General features: G+C 42.5%; 2 protein-coding genes and 1 long non-coding RNA gene across 3 annotated transcripts; 1 reads left to right on the top strand and 2 right to left on the bottom strand.

Moving 5' to 3' along the window:
* Nucleotides 1-256: 256 nt before the first annotated feature.
* Nucleotides 257-2,454, bottom strand: LOC148834875 (uncharacterized). The gene is made up of 3 exons (XR_016091108.1): nucleotides 2,294-2,454; nucleotides 1,512-1,577; nucleotides 257-316 (listed from the first exon to the last, which is right to left on the bottom strand). It is a non-coding gene; the product is annotated as an uncharacterized LOC148834875 (long non-coding RNA).
* LOC148834874 (uncharacterized) lies at nucleotides 1,539-6,342 on the top strand. Its single transcript, XM_088917840.1, has 3 exons — nucleotides 1,539-1,668; nucleotides 3,294-3,717; nucleotides 4,556-6,342. Exons 2-3 carry the CDS (start codon nucleotides 3,297-3,299, stop codon nucleotides 6,277-6,279), a joined length of 2,145 nt encoding a protein of 714 aa, XP_088773966.1. The 5' UTR covers nucleotides 1,539-1,668; nucleotides 3,294-3,296; the 3' UTR covers nucleotides 6,280-6,342.
* A 1,930-nt stretch (nucleotides 6,343-8,272) lies between these two features.
* On the bottom strand, nucleotides 8,273-16,253 carry ankrd2 (ankyrin repeat domain 2 (stretch responsive muscle)). Its single transcript, XM_088917667.1, has 9 exons — nucleotides 16,185-16,253; nucleotides 14,816-14,917; nucleotides 13,125-13,271; nucleotides 12,567-12,674; nucleotides 11,723-11,821; nucleotides 11,369-11,467; nucleotides 9,592-9,690; nucleotides 8,935-9,033; nucleotides 8,273-8,385 (listed from the first exon to the last, which is right to left on the bottom strand). The coding sequence occupies exons 1-9, from the start codon at nucleotides 16,251-16,253 to the stop codon at nucleotides 8,299-8,301; spliced, it is 909 nt and encodes a 302-aa protein (XP_088773793.1). The 3' UTR covers nucleotides 8,273-8,298.
* Nucleotides 16,254-17,116: the final 863 nt, after the last annotated feature.

Here is a 17,116-nt window from a genome sequence, read left to right as displayed (position 1 = left end):
ATATCCGCTATCAGGACTACGGCAAGCTAGAGACGCCACACAGAGCCTGAGAGACCAGCTGGGTGTACAGAAACAAGGTGTTTCTTCACTGGAAGTGAAATAAAAGTCAGGACGTGTAGGACTCCGGTAACACCAGACTAAAAACAAACAATGCAAACGTGGTGAAAATCGTTTGTACCTACCTAGATAATTGCACTGTTTAATTATATTGCTACAACACTTAAACGAGGGTGTTTAAAACTCATTGTTCTTACCTTGTCCTCTTCACCAACCTTGGTTTGCCAGTAACAGGTGAAACATCAAGGCTCTTCAACACCTGGGATCGAGGAGACCTCGTAAACATTACACTAAAAACAAATATTCATCCACAAAAGAACACTGCGTCCTGGAGAAATGGAACTATCTGAAATAAATGTTTGCTGAGTTATGAGTTACCTATGAGTTATGAGTTATGTTGCATTAATAATTATTGGAAATTAGTTTCAGAATTTGTTTACGTGGACAATTGGATGTTCTGTATGTAATCTTAACTGAAAATGAGTCTTCAGCGCTAAGCAGTGGAATGCTGTGAGTTTGGTGCCACTGAGATTGTGCATATTGCATGTAAACAAGCGCGTTTACTGTGTATGACACGGATTTTAAATATACCCACGACTGTTAGTTACCACCTATAATGTTAACCTATAGTTAACATCTATAATGTATTATTTTTGTGCATTATCATATTTATTTCAGAAGATAAACATTGAAATGAGTGGCTGGATAAAGCGTAACGAGACGCTTAGTTTTATTTTCATAAATTGATTTTTTGTTTTGTTGCCTGCAAACGGATGTTTCTCAAATATTCCTCGACAAGTATGTGTACTTAGAAGTAAGAAGCTAGGAGATGTTTTACAAAGCTGAGCAATGCTTCATATCAGTATGACCCATGTTGTTTATTTTTATTGTCCATATTTATTGCATCCATTAACACAACGCTTTCAGTTGATCTTTAAACATTGTAAGTGGTCCTTTGTAATCACTTCGATATTATGTTATAAAAAACTTGAAAAAGTAAATAATCGCCTTAATACAATCCCTCCTGCGATGTCAGAACAAAATGTTCATAAACTCGTTGTCCATTTCAATTCATATTTTATTATTATCGCCTAAAGGCAATTTGTTTTGCGATTTTAGTTCAATACAACAACATAACCTTAACATTCAAATAAAACATTAACTGAAATTCACCACAACGTCTATACTGTACAGTATATTACAGCCGCGGATCTGTCACTGATTAGAAGGAAAGACCTATCCTGGGACAAGGGGCGTGTTGCAGCGGCACTGGAGAAGCCTGGGAACACACTTTTTAAGGAGCTGAGTGATTTGTGACGTCATAGTAGGTTGTCCCCCCCCCCCTTACAGATGTCTGGTGCTGTGGTGTGACGACTAGCTTGTCTCTAGCAGCGGCTGATGGTATTTTCCGAATGGAAGCGCACGTAGCTTCTCAGCAGCGTCTATAAACATACCCGCGGCGTTCTGGATGGCCAGCATGGGCCGTAAGGCCGTGATTGTGTCCGGCAGTCAGACAGCCTCTGCGAAAAACCAACAGACCTTCATTGAAGTCACAGGAATATATAATACTGACAAACTACTTCTTCATAGTTTTTTAACTAAACACCACAGGTATGTATTTTATTTTACCAGCTGCTTTAAGAGGATTATTATAAATTCAGAATTTCTGAATTACCTCTGTTGTGAATTTGTGCAAGGAAAAGAATAGTGAAAGGAAAAGATTAATGAAGTTTTAGTTCATATTGGAATTAAAATGCTTGTATACGACAACGCAGATTAGGTTTAGAAACTAAAAATGATTTACTTTGTCAAAATTTGTGTTTAGAAACGTTTCATTTTCTTGTCAGCTCACTTTTACTAATTTAATGGCAGTCATTCGTCATACGTGACATTAGAAATATGCACAGTAAATGCTGTATATGGTGTGTGTGTGGAATTTAACTTTCAGTAAAAGAATAACTGCACCGAGATATGAAAAAGTGCGTGGTCGTGAAAATGCGTTATGTACTCAATTAAGTAAAGTTTATTTCAGATGTATTTATTTAAAGAAATGTTGTATTCTATTTTGATTGTGAGACAGGAACCACGACTCTCGGTGAGAAGGGTGTTTTAAGAATATTTAATTTAATAAGGTGCAAATGTTTTTTAAATCTCAGAATATAGGGAGGGGGGTTACCTTCAAAAATAAATTGGAAACAAATAAAAGCGAAGAGAATATGCGGTATTTGTTTTGTACCTTAATGATTAAAGAGCAGCTTCGCGTCGATAAGCGCACGAACTATTATCTCCGGAAAGCGTCATGCGGCGACCGCCAGGCGTTTTAAATAAACCCGCTGCAGTCGGCTCCAGCCTGTTGGGAGCTCGCACGGTCTCCGGTTCACGTGGATATCATTTACTTTCCATTGCGGTGGACTGCGCGCGAGAGGCAGATCTTGTAACAGCACTGGACTCAACCCCCTGAGCAGAGCTGGACCTCAGGCAAGGGGGTCACATGTGCGTGTGTATGCTACTCCTTTTACGGAATAAAAAAAAAACGGAGCGTCATCAGGAGGTGGGTTATCACGCTGGAGCCTCGAGCACAGCAGTGTCCTGGGGCAGGGCGCTCCAGCAGTGAGTTCAGAGACCTTGACGTCAGGACAGCGGGACTCCCCTTCACTATCTGCAACAGACAGAGTCACGTAGGGCTCGCAGTTGCGAAACCGTGTGATTGTTTTCGAATGAAAGCGCACGTAGCCTCTTGTCCTGGCCTGTCCGCAGGTACCCGGGCGCTTGCAGGTGACTTCAGCGGGTGCTTATCCCCCTGAATCACTGTAATTCTTCATGAAGTGTGTATCGTCACCGCAGTTTCTCTGCAGCAACTACAACAGCTTAATACCGTCAGTTACCACTAATCATAGTACTTGTAGTGATGCTGGACTGAAAGTGTTCAGACCCAGTACACCATACAGGCTTTCTTGTTAATGCCAACCAATTTATTTCCTACTCCTAACGCTTCTGGTTTACGTAAGTATTGCACAGCAGAATTCTCCAGTGCATAACAGAGACTGAAATCAATTTCTCAACATGATTCAGAAACAGAATACATTTTAAATGTTATGTAATGTAAACATTTAAAAGGAAAGTCTAGTGCACTGTGTGTATTTGTTCCTTTCTCTCGTTCTGTGTGAGTTACTGTACTGCATGCGGTACTCTGAGAAAGTTATGGAACACGCAAATCTGTCTTCTCCCTTCTGTAGGTGATGGCCTGTCCTCTCCCAGCCTCCTCCCACGCCCTCACTCTGCTGAGGGAGCTGAACTCTCAGAGGCAGACAGGCCAGTTCTGTGACTGTGTGATCAGGTTGCAGCTTCACCCTGAAAAACTCTACATAGCCCACAGAAGTGTCCTGGCTGCCTCAAGCCCTCTCCTGGCATCCCTCCTCCCCAGTCAGGGATCTCTGCTTGATCTGGGGTGCCCTACTCTTACCCCTGAAGCCATGGGGCTGCTCCTGGAGTTCATCTACACTGGGACACTGCCGCCGCTCGACCTGAAGGACTCTGTGCTGTCGGCGGCCGCCTATCTGGAGATGGAGCAGCTCCTGCAGGCTCTCGGCCACAGAGGGGCTGCACTGTTGGGGTCACCAGGGCGGGGAGAATCGGCCCCAGTGAAGGAGCAAGCATCAGGTTGGGTGCAATACACGGCTCTGTTATCTGAATGCTTGCTTTTGCAATTTTTACATACTGTATGTCTAAAGCTTCTGTCTTAGCCATTAATCCCCTTTCTGTAATGTGTGTGTGCAGTACTGAGCCACTTTTGCGACATACTTTGTCTCTCCCATGCGCCTTAAAAATAGAAACGCACCATTTAACACTTTAATCGGGCTGGAAACAGAACAAAAACTGGCACAAATAACTTTAACAGCATCACTTGAAATGCACCGTGATTATGATGCACCATGGGCGGTGCAGTGACTCTGTGGCTGGAAGGTTGCTGGTTTGTATCCTGCAGCCAGCAGAGGAATCCAACTCAGTTGGGCCCCTGAGCAAGGCCCTTAACCTCAACTGCTCTAGGGGCACCGTATAAATGGCTGACCCTGCGCTCTGACCCCAAGCGTCTCTCCCTGTCTGTGTCTCATGGAGAGCAAGTTGGGGTATGCGAAAAGACAGATTCCTAATACAAGAAATTGTATATGGCCAATAAAGAGATCTTATCTTGACACTTGATTTATATAGCTGAAAGTAACAGGATCTAGTATCAAAATGTTTCGATGTTCACTTTTCTCAAAACACATTGAGAAAAATGAAATGGTTGATGCATGTATTTTTACTTATTAAAATTCACATGTAAGTATACCTTAAGCATAAAAATAGAATGGGCGTTGCAAGTGTTATCTTTTGAGCTCTTCAGAATTTAAAAACTAAAGCAAGCATAACATAGAACACGCTGTTTTAACAAAGGAGATTACAGAAAAGAAATTGTATCATATGTATTGTGAACTAATTGTGTTTATGTATTCCCAAGCAGAGTCAGAAGCACTCAGAAAACACCGGAAGAGGCGACTGGCAGAGTACCAGCCAGTGCCAAGAGATCTCCTGTCGCCCCTGCTCAACGGCAAACCCGAACAGACCACACCACTGGTGCCCAGCTGCGAGGTCGTTCCAGTCATTCGGCGTGCAAGCACAAGAGGAAAACTCGAGAAGACATCCTCGCTCTCAGGAACGCAGACTCCCCTCCCGAGCCAGATTCCTGGTTCAGACACGCTGGACTTGGGGTTTCACTGCAGCGAAAGCAAGGAGGCAGGTAGCGGCGACCAAGGAATAACAGTGTCTCACTCTGGAAACCAGCCCAAGAGTCATGGACTACAGTACGGGATGGGTTCATACGGGATTTTAAAGCAAGCCAACTGGCCTTCAGCACTGAGTGGCACTGCCGGTGCTGAGCCCCCCTGTCCTCTCAGTAACCCAACCGCAGCTGAATCTGAGAGCAGCAAGACAAGCTCTGAAAACAGCGTCATAATCAGCAGAGCCGCGGCATTGGCAGAAAGCACAGGTCCGCACCGCGCCGCCATCACCAAGTGTGACAATCCCTGGGATTTCGATGAGGAGAAAGGTGATTTTTGGGGGGAGGCTGCCGAAAGACGTGCTGTAGGGCTCGCAACACAGAATGAAAGGGCTGTCATCCGTGAAAGCACACCCACGCGTCCGCACGCCTGCGAAAGCGTATCTGACAGCAGAACTCGCAGTGGTCTCGGAACTGAAAAGTGGCCCCTCGTACCAGAGGGGCCATTTGGCAGCAACATGAGAACGGCCACGATACAGCCACTCTCCGCTTTGGCTAGTAGGAGTCCGGCAGTGGTTGTGGGCGACAGCGAGAATGTAGCAGCTGAAGGTAACAATCCAGGGCGTTCTGAGAACGAGACCTGTAGCTTCTTGACTGTGTGTGGTGCTAAAAATGATCCCGTACATCAAAGTGAATATTCACACAGTTCAGCTGCAAGTATGGATGGTCAGACAGGGTGCAATGAACTCTGCCAGGGCAATGGAAATTCAAGCAATTCTGATGTCGACACGTGGACATTTTTGATGGCCGGGGGTGGAAAAGGCTGTGGTGCTATGGAAAAAAGGGAGGACTGTGGGGGTGAGAAGTATGTTTTTTTGACCGATACGACGGGTGAAGACACAGGCGAATTTCCCACAGACATGGAAGACGCTGCAGCTAGAGCCCAAAGAGGTATCAGAAACATCAACAGAAACGCCAGAGACTCCGAGGAGAAGTGGGAGGGTTTGAACCCAAGAGAGAATGGAGAGAATGCACTCCAAATCTACCAGGCTCAAGTCACATGCAACTGTATTGTAAAGGAAAACCCAGAGGCCGCTGAAATGAGCGATTCCGATAATGACAGAAGCGCCGTCTTTGCTAACACAGCCTTTGAAAGGGACCCTGCAGGGCTTTGTCAACCGAAGCACGGTGTTGCTGTTCTGGAGAGCGCTCTGGCCAAGGACAGCATGGTGAATTACAGCTGCTGTGCTCTGCCCACCGTCGCTCAGCCTTACCAGTGCTCTGTGTGCGACAGGATTTTCAGTCAGCGAGGGTCTCTGAACAGACACATGCGGTCTCACCTGGGGGTCCGGCCCTACCCTTGCCCCCAGTGTCCCATGACTTTCTCACGGCAGTACCGGGTCATGGAGCACTTGCGTGTTCACCAGAGGGGCCAGGAGGGCTCAGAGAGCACAGGCTCTAGCTAATTCGGCTCCCAGTGCTGATCTGCAATGAGCAAACCTGCTGTGTTGATTATGGACCATAATAAAATTGGGTCAGTTACTGTAATACTGCAGCAAGTAACAATGAGCAGCTGGAGTTCAGACTACAGAAGCCAATGTTCTGATTTAATTAGGCAATAATCCTAGAAATAATAACAATAAATAGTATCTTGGTACCAGTCCTGTGTTCAAAGCTGAATAAAATGAATTGCATAATGGCTACAAACCTAGAAGCTAACTTTTCTACGTGAATCAGGTCAGATGCATATGTAATGTTTGAGGGTAAGGGTGGAAAATCTGAAATTTTGCAGGCAAAATGACAAACGTGATATCATGATTAATTCCTAAAGTCAGTCCCATGGCTGAAAGGGAGTTCAGATGCTAATGAGGTGAATGTCATTTTGAGCTGTAGAGAAAATAACTGCAAAGTAATCTGCAGGCACAAGAAACGTCCCAGTGATATTGCTCTATAGAAGTGAATTTAGTCAAGGGTTTGTTCAAGCTGTGAGAAAGAATGAAAGGTGAGCCTTCCCTGGAGTTTGTTTCTTCTTCAGGGATCTGTTAAAGGCTCTTCTTGAGAATGTTTATTCAATACTAGAATAGGAGGAAAGCAAAGACAGGACTCTTGGTTATCAATAAGATCAGGTTCAATCTGCCAATTTAGTTGGTGTGTCTTGTTTTGTTACTTCGATGGTATAATTTATTTAATGCAATATCCATTTACAAAAGGATATTTGTATTGTTTTATATAAATAATTAATCATATAATTTAATTGGGGTAATGTCTAACATTACATAAAACTCACATATTCAAAATGTTATCAAAATCATTATCGAATTATTATTTTTGTAAACATACACTGGAACATACCATGGCACAAAGAGTATCCAAAAAACACAACCCATGTAATTCACTTGGATTTGGGATATTTTCTTTCTTCAGGACTATAATGTGTTATAATATAGCATTGTTTGTTTCTTTATTGTCTTTGCTGATCCTGACTGATTTTTAATTAAAAAGAATCATACAAAATAAGCATAAAAAATATAGATTTTTTTCTAATCATTACCACTTTTGAGCTAGTACTGTATGTGGTAACCAATCCAATTGCATTTGTAATTTGAAAGAAATAACCTATCATTTGAAAAAATGAATATGCAATAAAAATGACTAACGTCTTTGCTGTTTTGGGATGAAAAAGTGCATTGAATATAACTGTATGTTATATTATAATGAGATGAAGTGTTTTGTGTATAGATTTTCCAACCAATAACAACTCAGAATTTTTTGTATTCACTTTTGTATCCAGTGATAGCAAGAGGAAAATTTGGGGTCTGAGCCTTTAGCCCAAGAAACTACAGCAATCGCACATAAAGCACTGGACAATTTGGGAATTAGCTTAGACTACTAACCTACATCTGTTATAAACTTCCATACATAAACTTCTTGCTTGAATGAAGGATGAAACATTGAGTGAAATTTAAGGAAATTATTGTACTAGACTCCAACTGTAAAGGCAAGCAAACCTGGGTTTCTGGGAAAGAAATGACATTTTTTTAAATTTAGCCCAAAACACGAGTCGTTTCGTAGCATTTAAAGTCCATCACATTTATTAAAACAAAAGCCGATCAGGTTCATTGTTAGCATCAGCTGGTACAGTATGTAGTACATCATTTATCTTCTAATTTTCAGAATACAGTTGTTGATTGGCATGCAGTATTCATCTAAGTAGTGTGTATAGAAAAACACATACTGAACATCTTCAAAATCTTCACCACCCAAATCAATTATTCAGATAAACTTAATATAGGTATATCTCTATTTTTGGAATCTAACAAAGACATTAGGTCACAATGATCAGTAAATGCAAATTTCAAAGTACCGACAGAGTTTAATACTCTTCAGATAACCCTGCCGAGGGGCCAGATACCAGTTGCCTTGTGGGGAGGCTCTCTGTGGGTGTCCAGGACTCCTGACCTCAATGCTGTGCCTATTCCTCCTCCTTAGGAGCTGAGCTCTGCTTGTCTCTCCAAGACGTCTTTGGTATCAAATTGCCATTGCATAACCAGGTCAGAGGGAGTCTTTCCTTCCTGAAGCATATAAAAAATTTCACCTCTAAGTCTCCAAGTCTGCTCTTCCACACAAACAAGAGCTTACCCGATATTGAGCACTCTTTGCTGTGTGCATCAATGTTTGACTTACAAACTATAATGGACCTGAAAATATATGTACAGGTGTACAAATAGAATATATTTTAAAAATGTATTTCTATTAAAGGGATCATGCTGCATCTTAATTCGTACATATATCCTCACTTGTTTGTATCTTATTACGTGTCTGTGTGTCTCTGAAACAGATCATAAACTATAAACTACAACTAGAAATCATTCTGTCCTTGGTTTATAGTTAAATATTCAAAACTTGGTTCTAAGCTGTGACTTGTGCATTTTGCTTGTACAAAACTCTGCAGTACTGTAGTGAATAGTTGTGTTAACACTGCCAGGAAATATCAGTCAGTTCCACTTATTACTGGACACTAAACACAAACCAGTTCCCGTGAGACAGTCTGAAATCACCCGAGTGTGTTTTATCTTTACCTGAATGGAGGAGAACTAATCTTGGTGAAAGCTGAAACTTACAGCGTTCTTGACTTTCATGTCCGCCCCGTGCAGCAGAAGCAATCTGACAATCTTGTAGCGGCTGAGACGAATGGCATCATGCAGAGCTGTGTCCCCTTCCTAGAATAACAGAACAAGGAGTCTAGGGGCCAATGCTGAGGCCTGAGTGAGCAGTCCTAGACTCCAGGGGTGGCGAACTGTACTAACACATTTTCATCCTGTTTAAACTCTGGGAAGGGGAGTAATGATGCCATATTGCGAGACTTGAGTGGCTGGGAAAACGGAGCAATTCTGCAAGTATTTGGAAATCATCATCTACTAATGTTCATAATGGTATGAACTGCCTTGTACTGCATCGGCTTAATCCAACCATTTTCTAACCGTTTCTTCCAATTCAGGGTCACAGGGGAGCCGGAGCCTATCCTGGCAAGCAATGGGCACAAGGCAGGGTACACCCTGGACAGGACGCCAGTCCATCACAGTGGACTGAAATATTCTGATGATGGCTCTGACGTTTCTATTAAATTCAAAAGATCTGTAAGAAATATGTCTTAACTACTAAATCGGCACCAAAAGAGAGCATGAATGGATCTTGGCTAAGTGCTGAGAAGTCTATGATACTGTATTCTTTCACCCAGAGCTGCACGTTTGTCTTGAGAACTGAAAAGTACCACCTACCCTGTCCTTGGAGTTGATTTTGATCCCACTGGAAATCAGGTGCTCTACAATGTCGTAGTGACCAGTCCTGGTGGCCACATGAAGCGGTGTACTCATGAGCTGAAAAAGAAAATATCGACAGATAAGCTTCTTACTGATAGGCAACAGTATGTGCGAGTGAGCTTGGGGAACTCTTTCACCATCAGCACCAGCAAAGAGGTACCTCAAGGCTGTGTGCTGTTCCCACTGCTTTTCACATCGTACACCAAAGGTTGTGTAAGCCACTATTACAACTGTTTGATTATCACGTTTGCAGATGGCGTTGCCTTGATTGGACTTTTGAATGATTATGAATACAATTACAGACAGCAGATAAAATCTGTTTTATAGTTGGTGTCAGACTAATTCACTGTTTCTAAACAAACACAAACAATTTCAGAAAGAAATGCAATGAATATACAGTAAGTGCCTTGACACAACCATTGATTGTAAATCAACTTGGACCACCAAGACACAGGAGTAAGGTACTTGAATGTGCAACAGAGGTTGTATTTTTTAAGTTCAGTCCAGTTTATTTGTCATATGCACAAGTGCAATGAAATGTATAGTTGCATGTATGCTCTCATACAAAGATATTAAGGAAACACCAAACTTAAACAGAGGAGCAGCAACAACAACAAAGATAAATAACATACAGTTGTCTCCGAGTCTGGAGTTCTGTGCTTTTATGCTCCTATAACGGTTACCAGAGAGAAGGGGAGAGAAAAGTGAGAAACCAGGATGATCGTTATCTTCAGCAGTACTCCTGGCCTTCCTGAGACAGAGTGTTGTAAAAATGTGCACAAGAGAAGCGAGCTGTAGTCTAATGATGGACTGTGCCGACCTGATCACCCCCTGTAATGCACTTTGGTCAGATAATGAGCTGCTGCCAAACCACACTGTAATACCACGTGCGCACACTCTCAAGAGCACATCTGTTGTATGTAGTATGTCATATTTCAAGATAGACCAAATTTTTTCAACTGACTGAGGAGGTAAATCAAGTTTTAAGGAACCTTTATTAGTTTTAATGTTGATACTTTAAATAACAGTTTTATTCAGAGCATTCTAACCTTTAGTATTCAGAACTGGGGAGGTTCCTTGTCCTTGCAGCACAGATACAAGTTGAACAAGGTGATCAGGACTGGTGGCAAGATTACCAGTGCATCCTTGAAATCAATATCATGTTCAATGGAGCAACATATTATTAATCTTGCACATAAAATCTGAGATGACCACTTGCATCCACTCTCTTTGGAATATACTCTCCTTCCCTCTGTGGGGAGGTACAGTACCAGATCCCCTGTATAAAGACTAAGACAGCATTTTACCTCCTTTTATATATAAAAGCATACTGTTGAATTTTTGAACAATGAAAAGATAGTTTGCAGGTAGGGATCTTATTATTGTTATTGTTGTTGTTGTTGTTTTGACACTTTATCTGCAAATTGTCTGTTTTCAATCTCATGGTAAATGAGTTCTGACTGAGCAATGTTGTTGAATGTCGCTTTATGTCCTGGTATTGTACTGTTGGTGTATTGTATGATTCTCATATATGTCATATGTTATGAACTGGTGCTGTGCAAGACATATTCCCTCAGGGGCAATAAAGATGAATTCAATTAAACATTTCTCAACAACGACAAACAATTGGCTGCAAAAGATTCCTTCGCTTCTGACTGTTTCTGTGCAGAAGACCCTGCTGCAGGCGGGACACACGCAGACCCCCTCTCTCATTTTGAGGAGCGCCAAGTCTTACCTTGTCCTGGACGTTGAGGTTGGCCCCGCTGTTTTGAAGGACCTTCAAAACCTCCAGGCTGCCCCCGCGACACGCCCAGTGCAGAGCTCCACTGTCCAGCTGAGACCAGGCGGAGAGACAGTCAGCCACCTCCTCACAGTTCACATGAGCCTCGACAGTGTCATGCTTTTCATTTCGCACTTTTTATTATTCACATGGAGGTCTGTACAGATGCATTTTGTGCACATAAGATTTTACTATTGTCCTGTACAGGAAAGACATACTGCATGCGTCTGTGCACATACAAAAAATCATATCTGTTTACGGGGATTTTTTCCTTATTTCAGTAATCTAAGACTTAAAACCACATCTCACCCGGTCTTTAAAGTTGACATCCACCCCTTTGTCCAGAAGCTTCTGTACTATCGCTGTGTGGCCTTCAAAAGACGCTCTATGCAAAGCTGTTCTTTTAAACTGGAAAGTAACGAAAACAACACTTTAGACCTCCAGTGCATAAGCACATACTGTAAGAAAGGCTACAAACGAGAGGAGACCATTCGGCCTGTGAGACACGCTTGGTAGTTAGTAGCTTATTGATCCCAGAAACTCATCCGTTTCCTGAAGAAAGCCAGGGTAAGGCCGTCAACAACATGGCGGCGTCGGTTGTTCCAGACTCCCTCAACCCTTCCTTTGAGGAAAGTGCCTCCGGTTCTCGGTTTCAAATGCACTTCCACTTCGGCTGCACTCGTGTCCTCTGGCTTGTGTTTCAGAGTTCACTCTGAAAAGAAGATCTGCTGGGCTGACACTGTCAACACCTTTGAAGATTTCGAATATTTGTATCAGGCCCCCTCTTGGACTAAAAGACTTCATGAAAAAGGTTCAAGACTAAAAAGGTTCAGTACCGTCAGGTTCAGACTTTTGGTATGTGTGTTTGGCTGAGCCGTCAACGGTGTGAAGCTGCACCATCTGTGAGATTAGAACTCAGCACCTCTAAGTCAGAACCCGCTCTACCGGTCCTGTGCCAGGACACTCTCTTAAGCCCCAGATTGTCTGTGATACTACAGTATACTGCTGAATTGACTTCAAAGTGGGGTACATAAGGGCTGATAGAAGCACACTTCCCTCTCCTCACTAAAAGACCGGAACTCTTCTTGAACATGGTGGAAGACGAGAATAAATGTCTTTGTGAAATTAGGGGTCGAGTGCAGCTGAGCCTTACCTCATCATAGGCGTCTGGGTTTCCACCATCCTCCAGAAACTTCTCAATAACTTTGATCTTCCCTTGTGCCGCAGCCTGTAAGAACTCAGACACCTCCACAGGCCCTGTCTGAACCATCAGAGGGGCAAGAGTCGAGGTTCTTTTACACTCTCGTAATGAAATAGGCCAAGGAATGTGATCTTCTGTTTACTTTTCAAAATACCAATGTAATAGTATATTATCAGCTCACATTTAAAAACATACATTTACCTTTTCCCAAAAGGGACATTACAAAATTGCAGAAATTAAAAAGCATTATTAAACAATGCTCAAGATCAATACCCCAACAAAAGCTGCACCCACTACTAGGCCATTGTACAGGCTGTTGAGGTATTTTGCTTTAAAAGTTTTGTGTAGTGTAGTTTTTCCTTTTTAAGTGGTGTTGTGATGAGAAGACAAGGTCATCATGATTACAAAGTCATCAACAAGGCGAGCTGAGAGACAAAAGAGCAGTCACTGTTAATACTACTCTGCATACAGTACACACAAGCCCCGTGCTGTCACAGCACTCGAACTCACAATGTTCTGCCCTTCAGGCTCTTGCGCAGTAGGGGGTGCCACCTTTTTTTTCCTGCACTTCCTTTTCTTGTGTAGCTCAACGAGGTTCTGGATGCCACCAAGATCGATGATCTCCCTCCGCAGATCCGAAGACGTTTTCCTCACAGCCTGAGATAACGCAAGGGCCAGATGAGTTTAATTCTTGTTAACACCTGTTGCAGGGAAAGCCCATTCAGCACACCCTTAACGCAGTATATTTCCAATGTGAGACAGCTTTACTCACGAAGAGTATGAATTATACAAGACAGTTTATAGCATACCTCTATTTAAATATCTCCAGATGGGCTTAAAGCCCTGCTGAATGGGTTTATGAGAATGAAAAAAGGAATGGAACAGAGTCATGTACTGGGTCCATGTTACTGCCATATTTGTGCATTTGTTGTTTTTTTTTTCCTTTAATTTTCAGACAAAGTACTTCGGAGCCAGCTGTAGCATACTGAGTCTATACAAACGGGGCTAGTTTAAAAAGAACCTGAATGCACAAGAGCTTTAGTAATCACAAGGTTAATATGACAATGGCAGATTACAAGCCTTAGGTTGGTAGTGTTCAAAGTCATATAAACGCACCCCTCTACATATAATACATACAATAACACTGAGCACTGCTCAATCAAAACATACGAATATGTTTTCATATGCTGCTATAGAATATATATATATATCCGGAAAACACTGAGACAGACAACATTCCACTCCCCTTACTCGAATCCTAAAGTTTCTTGTGTGGGTGACCTCCTGAGGATGCAGTTAGCTTATGTAATAAAACATCACCTGCTTTGTGACAGCCAGAGACAGATTTACTGCATCACTTACCACCCAGCTGCCTGCTTATTACTCAGGGCCTGTGATTTACTAGGGAAGCTGCACGCCGGTCACTTCTGCACGTTTCCCAGCCAATAAAACTCAGGAGGAAGCCCCGAGAAGAGTGACACTTCAACAGGAGCGGATGCAAACTCATGCGGCGTGATAGTTCTGAGCAGCTCTCCGTCCTGCACGATATTAGAGATTTCAGAAGCTGAGCTGTGTTCAAAGACACAGGACCTTGAGGTACGGCCAGGCTCTCAACAGCCATCACGCGTGACTACCTTTGACGCCTGCACTTTCTGGAGTGACACTAACGGTGTGGTATCCGAGGAGGCAGAAATTCTGTTATTCAGAGCTACAGATGAAGCTGCTTTGTGCACAACCAGTCTGGAAGATGAACAAGTATCATTCTAATCAAAGAGTTTTCTTAGTGCAGAGAAAAATAGTTGTGATTGAATGCTGCTTAGTTTAGCCTCCATGGCACTATACTTCTCTTTTTTCAATTGTTTAATCTCTGGCAGAAAGTAGAGAATATGTGACACAAACCCTTTTTGCCACTCTGCTCTTCTCTGAGTCATAGTTACAAGCAGAACGGTATCCCCAGAGAGGGGTTTCTTATTGGGGTGAGTGTTTAGTGATATGTCACTTTTATGCTTTCACCTCTATATATGTCCTAGGGCCCAGCTCCACATCTCTCTTGAAGCCTCTTTCTTGGCAAAGTATATTTGCTTTTCATGGAATTTTGTTTCGTTGCTTGCTGCAATATGGTTTGTAATATGGCCAAGCCACAGAGTGAAAACACCCCCCCACAAAACAAAGAATGGTGATCCCAATCTTAAACTCTTTACCATGCTTGTGACCCACTGATCTTTCGTTTCCTTGCATTTCTGGTCCTCTGGCATCTGCATGTCCATTGTCCCAAGTCCTATCTTCCTTGACCGGCCTCTGACCTTTTGAAAGAGATGAAAAATAAATGCCGTTAACATTTGCCATTCACCCCTCCGCCCCTAACCCCAAATGAGGATACAGTTCAGACAGCTACACCTCTTGACAGTGCAATCAGCTGTTGTTAAAGGAAATGACCTCTCCCTCAAGTTCAGTATTGCTCCTACTGCGGTGACACTGGGATGAGGAGGTGCCTCATTATATTACATAGCTGTGACATGGAGAAATGGAGCTGAAAAAAAGGCAAAAGAAACCTCCTGAAGCAAACACCCTTGTGCCACAAATTGAACAGTGTTACAGGCCTATTGTAATTACAGTCACGACCTACAAATTCTGTAGCAAGGCAGGGGAGCGTCAGGTAGAAAGTTCTGTCCTGGGCCTGTTCCTAATCTCTGCATCACCTTAAAGAATGCGATAAAACCACACCTGGTGTTACATTAAATGAGTGAACACATCTGTTTCACTCATCTGTTTATTTCACTCAACAGACACATCTGTTTATTTAGAGATCATTTTCAGAGCACTGCTGTCAAGTTTTTCCCAGGTGCTACACTGATATACCGTCAACACATTCCAGTTCTGTACGGAATACTGTGACAAGTCGTGTGTCCATCCAGTCCCTGGATCTAGCATGCTGCCTTGTATTATTAGAACTGGAGGATTAAAAGACAGTGTGTCAAGGTGATATCACTAGAAGGCACCTGGTCTCTGCTGTTCTAATAAGACTATGGACTTTATTGACCTTAAGAACGTAGATTTGTTTTGTAAATAAAAAGGTGATGCAACTGACCAAAGAGGTATGATAGGACATTGAGGAAAAGCTCCCAGGAGCCGTTATCCAAGCACAATAAACAACTGCCAACTTTAATAACAATTTAACAGGAATTTGAAAAATAAATGTCATTCTTGCTGATGCTTAAACAGGAGGACGGTGATAGGGCAGTATATTGAAGATACGAAAGCACAAGACGTACCAGTCAGTTTTAGAGAACATTCTAACAGCCAAAGTAACACAGTATCCAAAAAGAGTTTCAGACTGCAGGGCTGGGTTCATTAAAGAATTGTCAAGGTGAAACACTCAGAGTAGAACGTACAGTAGGTTTGAAAACCCCATGATAAGTATCGAAGCAAATATTATACCTCAAATCAGACACATATAGTCCATAGCTCCTGAGGAAAAATGCTAAACGCTGAAAAGTGAACCACTCCACAAAACAAAAAAAGCATACACGTTGCTTATTCTTTTCCCTTAAAGAACAAAATAAAACTTACGTGATTTTTCGCCTCTAGCTCCTCTTTTTTGTCAACCAGATGTGTCGCCCATTGAACATCTTCTTCCATAGTTGGTTAAAGCTTGCAGAAAACCTCTTTATGGACGATATATGCAGTATGTGTTATTAGCATAAACTGTATAAAGTTTGTAAAGGTTTCGATCAATTTTAGAGAAAAAAAACTAAAAGAAAGTCTAAATAGTTACAGTACTTGCGAGTTCCGCACGACGTCTGATAATTATTTACTCGAGGAGTTTATTTGTTCTCCCTGTTATTTCGGGAGCTTGTCCTTCCTATCGTGCCATCAGTGAGGAAGACGGCGCGCAGTGGGCACATGGTGGGAGTCGTGGGACTTTTATGTGACCCAGTGGAATGCGCCGCGCGCACAGCGGCCATTGTCCGACACCGCCGCCGGGGACAGGTGTCAGCACGAGCCGGCTTCATGAGCTCGCTCAGCTGACGCTTCTCACGCTCCCATCGGGTCGACCTTCAGCTTCACCCCGGCTTCTTTATGGGAGTCAAGGCCTAATTTACGCCCTGGTCCAGACCTCGCGTTATTTTTAAAATGCTTGATTTATGTCAGGTCAGTACATAAAATTTACGACAACCACACAGCTTTATGTAACAATCCCATCACTGAATACCAAAAGAAGAAACGCAGCACTCTATGCATGCGTTGTGTTTAGAACAAAAAAAAACAGATATACGGATTTTAGATATTGATTAAAATTAGTCATTGTGATTAATTGATCATTTATAACTGACCGTGATACACTCGAGTGACTTTGTTGCACAAGGTCTATATCGCCTCATTAGTGAGAGGTGTTTGGGTACAGGTGAATGACAGGTTATTGAAAGAAAAATCCAGAAAGAAAGACACGAAAATAGCGATTTCTTGACATCAGTTTAGTGTTGGCTAGAGTGGGCTGAAAC

The sequence above is a fragment of the Atractosteus spatula genome, chromosome 5 (assembly GCF_055471065.1).
Source record: "Atractosteus spatula isolate fAtrSpa1 chromosome 5, fAtrSpa1.hap1, whole genome shotgun sequence".
NCBI lineage: Eukaryota > Metazoa > Chordata > Actinopteri > Semionotiformes > Lepisosteidae > Atractosteus > Atractosteus spatula.
Note: the sequence above shows the minus strand (reverse complement) of the source record. Positions and strands in the feature narration are given on the sequence as shown.

What these genes read in the sequence shown, in the direction of transcription:
- LOC148834874 (XM_088917840.1), top strand. Translation starts at nt 3,297, where the DNA reads ATGGCCTGTCCTCTCCCAGCCTCCTCCCACGCCCTCACTCTGCTGAGG. An exon ending in AGTGAAGGAGCAAGCATCAG is followed by an intron (nt 3,718 to 4,555) that starts GTTGGGTGCAAT and finishes TGTATTCCCAAG; the next exon opens with CAGAGTCAGAAGCACTCAGA.
- ankrd2 (XM_088917667.1), bottom strand. Translation starts at nt 16,253, where the DNA reads ATGGAAGAAGATGTTCAATGGGCGACACATCTGGTTGACAAAAAAGAG. An exon ending in ATCAGTGGGTCACAAGCATG is followed by an intron (nt 13,272 to 14,815) that starts GTAAAGAGTTTA and finishes GCGTTATCTCAG; the next exon opens with GCTGTGAGGAAAACGTCTTC. An exon ending in ACATGAAAGTCAAGAACGCT is followed by an intron (nt 8,386 to 8,934) that starts GTAAGTTTCAGC and finishes TATATGCTTCAG; the next exon opens with GAAGGAAAGACTCCCTCTGA.